This window comes from Apaloderma vittatum, unplaced genomic scaffold (genome assembly GCF_000703405.1).
Source record: "Apaloderma vittatum isolate BGI_N311 unplaced genomic scaffold, ASM70340v1 scaffold7750, whole genome shotgun sequence".
Classification (NCBI taxonomy): Eukaryota; Metazoa; Chordata; class Aves; order Trogoniformes; family Trogonidae; genus Apaloderma; species Apaloderma vittatum.
In genome coordinates, this window is record NW_009694982.1 from 32,793 (window position 1) to 45,130 (window position 12,338).

At 41.3% G+C, this 12,338-nt stretch overlaps 1 protein-coding gene across 1 annotated transcript in view; it reads right to left on the reverse strand.

Moving 5' to 3' along the window:
* The window catches only part of MADD (MAP-kinase activating death domain), a 44,674-nt gene extending 32,539 nt beyond the window's left edge, over positions 1-12,135 (reverse strand). The window contains exons 1-7 of the mRNA XM_009869488.1: positions 11,941-12,135; positions 8,297-8,911; positions 5,423-5,726; positions 4,962-5,093; positions 3,496-3,609; positions 2,899-2,979; positions 198-376 (exon numbers count right to left, since the gene is read on the reverse strand). Coding sequence (XP_009867790.1) covers positions 198-376; positions 2,899-2,979; positions 3,496-3,609; positions 4,962-5,093; positions 5,423-5,726; positions 8,297-8,911; positions 11,941-12,002 — 1,487 coding nt within the window. The 5' untranslated portion in view covers positions 12,003-12,135. The remainder of the gene's footprint in view (positions 1-197; positions 377-2,898; positions 2,980-3,495; positions 3,610-4,961; positions 5,094-5,422; positions 5,727-8,296; positions 8,912-11,940) is intronic.
* Positions 12,136-12,338: the final 203 nt, after the last annotated feature.

Below are 12,338 nucleotides of genomic sequence, written 5' to 3' on the forward strand. Positions count from 1 at the left end.
CCTCAAGATGCACCATTACGTTCATGTAGTTAATAGATCTGAGATAAACCCTGTATTTTCTGCTCTTTTTTTTCCCCCGTGATGTAAAAGAGCACTTGCAGTAGAATCTACAAGATTCTGCTTCCACCACAGGGCCCACAGAAGTGTCTGTGCTGCCTTTACAAAGACTCAACACTACCTTTCCTGTTCAGTCTCACCTGGTAGCCACATCCACAGAGTCCACATCATTTCCATAGATCAGAGGGTTGAATTCTGTGGATGGAGTAGACTGCAAATCATTCTGAGGTCTTCCCAGTAGCAGCGGCACCTCCTGCCCCTCGTGGAACTTCTCTAGATTGAGAATGGGCTGAGTATTCAGACTCATGCTGGCCAGTGCCTAACGAAGGACAACACCATGCACACATTCAACAAGCAAAGTTATTCAAGGAACGAGAGAGAGATGAAGAGCCACCTTGCCCTCTAGGCAATCGCAACAATTGTGCATGCTCCGTTACTTTGTCCTAACCCATCTCCTACACTGAGTCAACAAGTATCTCTAGGCCCTTCTTTTATATCAGTTGTCAAAACAATCTCCTCAATTCCGAAACAGTCCTTGGGCCAGCCAAGGGGTAGCACAGAAGTCCACCTTGCTAGATCATTCATTACATGAAAACAGGTAGTCCCAACTGGACCACTAGTAGTATGGCACTACTTAGCGTAGAGTTATTCCCAGGTGTAATTTGAATACATCTTCAGACCTAGAGGCCCTGAAACTTGCCTTGCAACCTGGCCATTCAACCAGTGAGTTTGATATCCCAGGACAATACGGAGACACCTTTTTACAGGCATCTCTCTGTATCCCTGCAAAACTCCACTCTCCATCTGAATAAAGCCTTCATCTCTCCAGAAAGCTACCAACCTCTTCAACTCTCATAACATCTTCAAGGATAAGCAGTGGAGCAGCATAAATGGTAAATCAGTCCTGGACATTCAGACCTATCCTAAATCTTCCCCATTTCTCCTGTTTGCCCAGTGAGTCTTCACCTTTTATTTCAAAATAAATATACAAAACAAAAACCAAAACTCTAAAGGAAAAAGGTAAAATGGAACATTGAGGGGAAAAAGAATTAAATAAAGAACCTTGTTGTCAGGAGTGAGCAGTTGTTTCTGAGTGATTGCAGTCATGCTAACCAGACACTGGAGGCAAGATGGAAGATCGTATGATAACACCAGCAGCCCATCAGAGCCAAGACGAGCACATGACCACAGAGAAACAGATGAAAGGAAAAAAAAACACAAACAACAACTATTACTACCAAATATCACAAATGAGAGGAAATAAAAGGGACCACAAAATAGGCACATCTTGGGAGAGAGGTCTAACTGCCCCACCCCCAAACATTCATATCTGGCTACTTTGGAAAGTGGCCTTCTTGATGGAGCTAAAAACTTTCTACTGCAGGTTGAAAGTGGATATCTTGGATTTTATTGCTTGACACTGAGACTTAAAGGCACACAAAAGTGTTAACCTCAGTGATGTGGGCACGATTTATTCTTTTCTACTTTGTACAGCAACCAGTAGTGCTCCATCTCCTTTGCCAACAGTCAACTCTTTCTGACAATGCCTGTGGGAATACACAGGGATGTAACTTGAATTTGGGTGATCAATGATAATTTTAAATATGTCTTCAAGGAAACTGAAATTCATTGTTCAGATAGACAACTTTGCCCTAGTCAGAGAGTTTTGCTGAACAGTGCCTGACACTGCAAGGGGGTGAGGCAGAAGTGGGGGGAAGGTAGGTCTAAAAACTCAAGCAACACATTGCTTCCATCTGTGCTGGCAGCAGGTACTGGGGTATCATAGAGGTTACACACTTTGCTCCCCTGGTCTATGAGGAGAGAGAATGAGCAGACCTCATCGACACACTTTACCTTTAGATACTGCATGCAGCATGCATAAAGAAAACAGAAATAAAGAGATAAAACCTGCTTGACACGATCAGCCAGGATGACCCAAGCTGATTAATGGCTTAGCAGGACCTGAGAGGAGAGATTGAGACCTCACACACAGATCTGTGAATGGAGGGGAGACAAAGATGATCACAGCTTGATGGGTCAAGTCAGAGTTTAAAGCCCACATGGAAGGAAGAATCTGGAACTTTCTGCACCAACTAGAAACACGTTAGCTCCAAACAACAGTAAAAACCAGAAATCTTCTGTTGCATCCAGGAGCATTCCGAATTATCCTTTACCTGGCTAAAAAATGAAGCCTCGGAGATCATCCACTTTTCCAAATTAACTCTCTCCCCATTAGGAGACACCTATCACTTAAAATCTGTATCGATATTGCTTTTCAAACTCAAAATGCTGTTGTATTCTAACATGGGGAATGTTCTAACTGGCCAACTATAAGAAAGAAGCATGGTAAACAGGCTGACAGAAAATTCCTAGTTCTGTGCTTCCCCTACAAATGACACAGGTGGAAACAGCAGAGACAGCAGGTAACAAAAAAATCACACTGAAGTTCTCTGGAGAAACTCCAGGGAGATCTGAAACAAGCTGAAAATCTCAGATTTAAGCTCAGTCAGGAGAAAAGAATGTTAGAAAGTTGTACAGACCAGGGATCTCAAAACAAGACACCTCTATAACTTTGTTTAATCGGCCACGCTACTGACTAGCCTACCTCCGCATTCAGAGAAGTAGACCTCTCCATGACTAGTCAAGGGGCACTTTCTTAAACAACAAAATTCTAGTTATCTGATATGTTTTCACATCCATTGGATGTGCCAGGATACACACCTGATTTTAATGTATTTTGCTTTTCATTTGCTGGCTTGCATTCTTGTTCAGTATAGTAGAAAAGCTGTGCCAAGTGTCAAGTTCTACTGAATGCACGTTCTTTCCCAAAATGCTTATTACCTGTTTCAGATGCTTTTTCAGCTCTGAAGCTTCTGGTTCTGGCAGTGATGGCAAAGATTCTGCATTTGTGGGAACGATCACCTGGAATTAAGCACAACAGACTAAAAAAAATCCCCAGCTGTAGTCATTTCCAAAACAGAATCTCCCAAATCTCCACTAATCCAGAGACCAAGGAATCAAAGTAAAATAATAAAAAAAACCCTCAACAAACACTCACAGGCATCTGTATTAATACTTTGATTTTCACTTCTTTATGGTTGTTATTGTTTAAAATACCACAAACAATGGAGGAGTTACATTCTCATTTACCATAAAAAAGAGAACTTTGAACAAACCCACACTGATTCTTTGGAAACTCCATCCACTTTGAGGATTTATCCTGTAATAATATAGCCACACAGGTTAACTGAAAAAGAGTGCCTTATAAGCAAAATAAATGGGAACCTTGAGACCCAGCAAAGAATGGAATCCTGAAGTTTAAGACAGGAGTGGCAAAGGAAACTGAGGCCAGGTATTCTAAAATTCTCAGTGGGTATGCTGATGAAAGTGCAAAGTTCCCTGGAAACAAAGCCACAAGCCTTTATGGGCACCCCTTACCCTATTGGTATCCAGGTCGATAAGCCATACATCATCAGGCATTTTAAAATCCAGTTTGTACAGGAAGAAACTTGCTGGAACACCAATGATATAAGGTGTAGGGGCTAGAAGCAACTGAAAGAAAGAGAGGCTTTAATAAGGACAAGATCTGCATCATGTTCTTCTTGAATATTTATCAACTACAGCGTGTTTATAGAAGAGGAGACAACAAACAAGGCATCGATAAATGAATAATTAATTTCATACAAAATCTCTTAAAAGGAGAAAAAAAAAAGAAGGAAATGAAAAAAAAAGAATAGAAGCTCCTGCTCAGAGAGCTTCAATTTTCATCTAGAAGAAAATAAATTTCCACACCCTGTGCCCGACCCATGGATTTTTATGGCTACATGGCTCTTGAGAAAAATCTTGCCTAATCTAACAGCTTGCCACATCTACTATGGCCCAAGAAAAAAGATTTTCAGAGCAAGAGCCCAACTACAGAAGCAGCAAGTCACAGATGAATACACTCTCAGCTCAAACTGGGTCTGTAATATGGCTTTACCCATGTGAGAGCTTTACCCTCCCCCTTTTAACAGTCATTTGGTTTCAAAACAATAACATCTCTAAGAAGCAGAAATAAGAGAAGACACATCTTTTCAAATGCACATGGAAAACCTATGGCAAAATTGAGGTTGTTTCTAATAAGTGAATGAGCAGAGGGAAAAGGTTTAAATTTCTGGAGGGAAAAGGTTTAAATCTCTGGAGATTTTCAAACCCTGCCTGGATGCATTCCTGTGTGGTTGCCCTAAGTGATGCTGCTCTGGCAGGGGGGTTGGACTGGACGATCTCTAGAGGTCCCTTCCAACCCCCAACATTCTGTGATTTCGTGAATAAGGAACTGAAATAGTAAGGCGACCTGAAATTCTATCTTTCTAAGCAAAATATTCAGCTCCTGCAGAGAGCCAGCTATTGATAGAACCCAGGCTCACAGCTGAAGTAACTCACCATATTTCTGAGGAGAATAAATTGCAGTCAGTAGTTTTTAAACTCTGAATCAAGAGCCCTCAAGCAGCACAGAATGTCAGGGGTTGGAAGGGACATCAAAAGATCATCTAGTCCAACCCCTCTGTCAGAGCAGGATCACTTAAACATTACTCTGGACCTTCCCCAAAAAATCTTAACACTCACTTGCAGGGAGGGTAGGGGGTAAATACTCATCATAATATTGTGGATCTATTGTCTTTCAGTCCACCACTTGTGAACTACTGAGTTGAATCATACTATTCACTAAGTGTGTCTTGAAGATATCCTAAATAAGTGGCGTTACTTACAATTTAAATAGTGATGCTCAAAGAACATCCTTTGCAAAGCAGACTTGGCTACCATCCCTGAGAAAACAGCGGGGAAGGAAACACGGACAACCCTTGCGTGTTTCAGACATCACTGAAACATCCTCTGCAAGAGATCAATAAAGGAGAAACATGTACCTGTTCCGCAGAGGCCATGCAGGTGGGAAGCAGAGGGATCACTGGGAACATGTATTCTAATGGGTAGATCATAGCCACAAAGGCCATCACAGACATTGAGAGCGCATTGTAATCTCGGGACTGCAATACGACCTGCGACCAAAGAAACTCAAATTAGCACTGCAGCAACCATTCACTTCAAATACTTCCCCCAGGGGTAGACACAGCCTGCAGGTCTCTGATCTGATGGCTGTGAACTGGATGACCCTCCATCAATCTGTCTGAAAACAAGTTTCAGGTGCTTCTTTGAGTGAGAGCAAAACTTTTCAAAAGAGGAGCCTCAGAAGGAGCAATTTCTTCCCCATCACAAATCGACTGCAGGCAGCGCAGGAGACATCTGTTCTAGAAATCCAGCCTATCCTGGTTTTGAAGAGGGCAGAGCTTCCTACATACCTATAAAGGATCAACTCTTCCCTTCTTACCTTGTGCTCCAGAAGGATGCATGTCAACACCTGCAAGCAGGCATCTACTCCCAACAACTCCAAAGGCAGATGTAACGGAAAATCCACCAAGGTGAAGCGGGAGGGATCAGGAAGAGCAAAGGTCAAAGCTGGCTGCAACTCATGTGGCAAAACTTCCACATCCACCCGCTTCTGACCAGCAACAGGCATTGGTGAACGGAGTAGCCGGTATATCCAGGCCTCAATCTCCCGCAAGTCATGTAGCAACGCGCTAGACTTTTCTTCCACCAGGAGGGAGCCTGTGAAAATCCGCCACATCGTATCCCTGTACAGGGAGAACAAAAAGGTTAATACTCCGAGAGCTTCACTTTACAGCCATTCCACTAGGTCCTTCCATGGTAAGGGCAGATCTACTAACAATCAAAAGATGCAGCTAACAAACACTTGGTCACGCAGAGGAATGTGAACTAGTAAAAATCCTTCTGCGGCAGGAATCAACACAAGTACGTCACTTCCACCTGAGAATTCATTCATTCATTTAAAGGGTTCAGATAGATCCAGATCACTGAAGATCTCTCATCACTGTGGTGCTTGAAATTCAGCACGCGCATAGGAAACTCTCATATCTCGTCCAGAATTGTGGCAGACCTAAAAACCTTTGCAAGAATAGGAACCAAACCTGAAATAATTAAAATACGACACACCAAGATCTCCCAGATGTCTTGGCAGAACAAAATACTCTTTTTTCACCCTATCTTAAATGGCGTTGAAGCACTCTTAAGAGTTGAATAACTGTCCTGGATGTATTTCAGCCAACAATAAAAACTTCTGAAAGCTGTATAGAAAGCATTTAGGTACCTCAGCAAAATAAGCAGTAATTTTTCCAAGCCCTAAGGTATCAATCTGCAAACTTGCAGCTCACAGACAAGCTGGCCATAAGGCACATACAGCATTCCCCAGGGCCTTCAGAGCTTCAAAACTTGAAACTGGGTCTGACAAGGGAAGCAAGGTGGCTTGTCCACTTCAGCCCTTAATGTTGTAGCACAGTAAAGGCTGCAAGCCTGCTGTAGCCATTCTGCAAAAAAAATCCAGACTGATAAATATTACCAGTCACTGTAACAGATCCCTTAGAATGGTACAGGTTCAAATTACAGGTTCTACATTAGAGTTCACAACTAAGGACTAGGAAAAGAAAAAGAGAAAAAGATGACACTGGAGGCTTCAGAAAGGAAGAAAAATTAGCGGTTATGCTGAGTGACACACATCTCAAACTGCGACACTTCTTAGCCTCCACTCTTCCTTCAGCTGCTTGTAATGCATAGGACATGAGGTTGTTGACAGGCACGCTCAACCTTTCCCAAGCTGAAAGGATTCAGTTTCACTTTTATTCTACCAGTACTTTAAAACTGTTCTACTTTTCCAGGTCAGGGCTTGCAAACCATACGGTAATTCAAACCTGTTGTTTTGCTTTTCCCAGAGAGGTATGCTCAGCATTCCATCTCTTGCCCTCCTCATCTGTCACTAGTTCTTCTCTTTAAGAATTATGTCCAATAAGAGGAGATTTTTCAAATACCGCACATCATCCAAACACTGGGATATTTTAACACTCCCTTCAAAGATCAGAGGAGCTCATAAAGTTGAAATTTATCTTTTTTCTGTCTCAGGAATTATCAGATTAAAATCAAGTGACAAAATAAGCTCCCTTACTACATACTTCCATTGGGGGAAGAAAAAAAGGTTGTGTTCTGACAGAATCATTTTTCCTCAACAGTCAGTGGACTCAGGTGATAAATCTGCTAATGCAGGAGTCTGTCATAAGCACAGGACATGGAAAACTACTCCAGAATAGCAACCCAAGAAGTAGGCTACTGCTCTGTGAATGGGACAGATTTCCCCTTTCATGCAAAATGTAAAGAGCTTATAAAGATGAAAATTAGAGATGTCCTGTCATTTTTTTGTGTTTGACAAGTTTAATATAGAGCGCACCAATCTATCTAACTCACATTATGAGCTATCTCATAGCCCCATCCCTCTTACTGTTGAGATACTTCCCTCCTTCTCCAGAGATTAATTTTACATTTTCTCTTTTCAGTTAGCATATTGGAAAGTAAAATATCATCCTGGAATGTCAGGCACGATAGCACAGATACATAACCATGACTGATATACATAAAGACATTGTTAAAACTGTACCCTACAGTGCAACAGCTTTTGTTTCACAACCAGCATTATAATAGCAGGTACGTAAGATTACTACATTAAAAATACACACCGTTCCTGTTAGTTTGCTGCTATCAACCCCCATTCCCATATGCTTCCTAGACAACTTCTTTCTTTTCTACCTCTCCTCCTCCCTCTCCCCTTCAAATACTGTGCTTTGTTCTCTTTCAGTTATTTCTGCTTCTCTCGTCTTTTCTCTCCCACACTGAAGTTCAGCTTGTGTCCTAAACTCATTAAGCACCCTTTCATCAACTCTCTCTTGCCTCAAGTGGAAATTCTCTCTGTTCTTTCTTGGCTGTTTCTAATTTGCCAGAGAATCAGTCCTGACACACACTGCCACAGAGCTTACACGCCAAAGCAACAATAACAGCACCAGCACTCAGCTTCAGAAAAGATCGTGCTCAGCCAGTTGTTAGAAGGACAGTGATTCCTTAGGCAGATCAAAAATGAAAAAAATCATACCAGATTACAGAAACAGACAGAAAAGTTTTAAAGAAATAATCTCAGAAGTTTCATTTTCCTACTGTGAACCTGGGTTAAAATATCAAAAAGGTCAATCGTGGCTGTTTGGCTGCTTCTGTGACTACCCCTGTAGCCACAATTTGTCGTGCCGACAACTGCAGCCCAGGACACAAACAGTGAGAGGAACAAGTTCTTTCTTCCCCATCAACATACCTCTGCACCCCACGAGGAATTCCCAACTTCTTGCCCAACAGTCTCTCACTACAGCAGTCCACGAGCCTCTTCAGGGTGTACAGGCACTCACGAAAGGTGGAAAAGAAGGGATAATGACTAAGGATGCACAGGGAAGTCAGAGTGCTATTCCGAGAGCGATGGCTGCCTTTGGACAGGCGTTTACTGCGCGGTGATCGATTCACATCTGGAGTAGACTCTGTGCTGGGAGCCTGCAGTGAAGAACCACTCTCCGAACTCTCGGTACCCATTTCCTCTTGCATTGCGGATGCATCCCCAGATTTGGAGATTTTCTGTCCCTCTCGAGCTCGATGACCCCCTGTGCCTTCTCCCTTCTCCTTTGGTACTCGCTTCTGGAAGGAGCGGTAAAAGTTGACACAGATCCCATAGCGAATGACCCCTGTATCCTTGTCTGTGAGCGTGAAGACAAAGGAAGTATCATCACGGAAGCTCATGCGTTTTTGCCGCACGCTCAGGCACCCTTCTGGCTGGCAGAAGAACACAACATCAGGCGGTAAAGGAAAGTCCACATGGTCTTCTAGAGGGTAACGTCGCAGCAGTTCAGGAGTCTGAGCGACACTATCACTACTTGGCTGCCTACAAAAAGAAGCAAACAAAACAGAGACTTAATTGACTCATGCCAGTAAAAACTTGGGCATCTCCAAACTAACATGTGAGCCTGTGGGCTCAGCTTCATCTTTGTTTCTTCTCTCCCGTACTTCTCAGCGTAACTTCTCAGTCACTAACACAAGGCCACACCTGCAGAAAGGTTAAATAAAAAAGCCTACACCAGCATCATCAAGGCTCAGCAAATAGCCCATTGAAATTTGACCACGAGAAGGACTTTCAGGAGTATGCTGTTCGCAGAAGAACACTGTATTGTCATGTTTCCCCCACTGATTTCCAAAATGAACTTCAGTGCACGGGTCTTTGGGCAACACTTGGGTAGGAAATAACGCTGATCCCTCTCCAAATATACAGTCAGATAAAAACTCCCTGGATTTCAGCCATTTATGAAAAAGATGAACAATTAAATGAGAGAAATCTAGTATCAATCCTTGACTGGGGAAAAAAAAGAGAGTTTACTAGGAAAGAACTCAGACAAGTGGTGGAATAATATGGAACTCATCCTCTAAAGTTTTCATTAAAAGGCTCTAGCAACCATAGAAATATGTATTTCTGTGTTTGATTTTCAAGTTGGATTTCAGTGTAAGTTACTGGAAAAGTAATACACAGACCTACTGAATACTGTGGCTCTCCAGCTTTTGTACCATGAATCACTAATGAAACACAAAGACAGAATGGCAGTACTGTTTATGCCTAATTTTCCACCAAAAGAACAGATTCGTTCCAGGTATTAACTATTTTCTACAAGATCAAGTAACTGAAAACTGCAGGGGGAAAACATGGGTCTTACCCTTAAAGTTGCCCAAACATTCAGAATGGGGAGTGAATTTTATAGATCAATTTTTCTATTTTAGTCTAAACTAATATAAAGTATTCAGACTTGGTCAAAGTGAGAGAAGATTGAATCAAATCTGTCTGACTTCTTGGTGTAAGAGTGTGGCTTTCAGTCAAAAAATATCACCGCTGAGATCCAAACCAAGGCAGAAAAATCCCATTTCTGCTTTGCACCCTACATGATGGCTGAGAGTTGAAAGTAAAAAAAAAAAATTAACTTTTTTTTTCACTTCACTTTTTCACAAAGGTTACTAAGTAACAGCCAGAGAAATAGCACGAGATCCATATAGTGAAGGCAGAAAAATATGTACCCACAATAACCTCTCTTTGATTTGACCGCTCTGCAATGTCTGATCTCTCACCATTTATAAAAGTAGTTAGCATTTAGTACCATGTTCACCAAATGGGATGTAGGAGACCATCACTCTCCTGTGGAATCTCATACAAGACATTTTCTCACCTTGATACTCTAGATTTGGCCATTTCAAAACACAAATGGCACTTGTTTTTCCCCTTATCCGAGAGGTGAGAAAATCCAAAAAAAGTACTAGTAGAATGTTTGTAATTCACAAAACAAAATCACTGGTATAAATAGCTCTGCTTACCAATTCTCCCAAACTAATATGTTATTAAAGAAAAAGTAAAAATATTTTAGCAAGAAAGCAAAACCTGTTAACGAAATTTATACTGACTGTATAGTTAAGTACTGAAATACTGTACAAAAAGAAAAAAGAAGCCCTAAAAAGCTTTTACATATTAGTGAACACAACTAACGCATTATCTGCTGAAGAAGAAACGTCCAATAATGCTGGTAAAGTTTAGAGAGTTTATCTGGCAGTAAATGGTTTTAAAAAAAAAGTGTCATCAATGAAAATATCACCAACTCATGCCTTTACAGTGTATGAGCTACAAATACAGAGTCTTCTCAGACATTTAGCAAATTTGCATCTCATGAAAGGAATACTTCCAAAAGGCATTGCTATTTGAGTGCTGTGGATAATAAGATGTAAAGACTGCATAGAGCTCCTAACGACTTTGCAGTTTAAGTTTCTTCAGTCAGCTCCATCTCTTATCACAGGAATTTGTTAAAGTGCCTAACGAGACAACAGAGCTTCGAGCGCTAGCAATCTAGCTACTGCTGCCCAGCAAAAAGCAAGAGAACTGCAGAAATGCAGAAGTGATGCTACTAAACTTCTAAGTGAGAATATCAGACACTATAAGCACTGCTGGAGGAGGCGGTTAACATTTCTTCCTCCTTCTTTCTCCTAGATGGTGACACGTTACGGGAAACTTGGTTACATTTCTCTAGACAGTAAGAAGTAAACTATTAAATTCATCTGTGCATAAAATACAATAATAACAATAATTATTACTTAGGATTATGTCATTTCCTTCAATTAGACTACTTAAGTACTGCACTCAGAAGTATTCTGAAAAGAAAGTGGGAGGTAAAGCATCATAAAGCATTGATATTTAGACATGAAAGTAAAACATGCTTTGGAATATACCCATTAAATAGACCAGCAGAAAGTTACTGCATAAACTTTGAATAAATAACATTTACTGAGCTTCTGTGTATTTAACAAACAGCACACATATCAACTCCACATTTCGCATATGTTTTAAGTAAATAAGTACCTATTGATAGTTAATAAGACTTCAAAAAACAAAAGTATCTATGCCATTCCTATAAGGATAAATGAGTATTAGAGGGGAGCAACAGTCAAGTAAGGTAGGTTCCAGACTTTTTTTTTAAACTAAGTTTACAGAGTACACTTCAAAAGCTACAAAAGTAACCCCAAACTAGTATTTTACTTGCATGTGGTTTTCAGTACTTTCCATTTGCGATTCCCTCTATTGTGATGGTACTGGAAGCATAGGAGTTCAGACACACAGGCTACCAGACTCATATATAAATTGGTTTTTCTTAGTCACCCTTTGCAGACCCTTGAAAAGTACCCTAAATGCTACAAGTTAAAAAAACTTTGGCTGTACTAGTACTTTTCAAAAAGAGCCCAGGCCCAAGAAGGTGCTCCCATTATAGCAGCATTCTGCATGCCTTCCAGACAGAACTTTCTCAGCACCAAGGCTTCATTAACGGACGCCAGGATATTCATCCCCACTTTACTGCCCAAGCAAAAGCAGTGCTGAGACTTTTACATTACCTGGCTCCAACAATCACAAGGTAGTCAAGTAACCGCGGGCAGATTTTCTTTTTCTGCACCATTGTCCTTGATGCCCCTCCCTATGTCATCTCAGTGAATTTCTGTTCATCAATCCAGTAGACAGTCATCCCAGTCATCTGCGATCAACTGCGTTGGGGAAGAGAATCTGCTCGGACCCGTCCGGCAAGTCCAACCTACGAGCAAGCAAAGCAAGAGTGTCAAAGGCACAATCAGGAACACCAACTACATATAAGCAACTTCATGTTCTTAACGACGTTCCTGAAAAGCCTCAGTGTTCTGTGCTGTCAGGGCCATCCAAAGATCTCTCTCCTCCTGAGTATAAAACCACAACCACATGCCCACAAAAGCAGTGAGAACTGAAAAACACACCAAAAAGA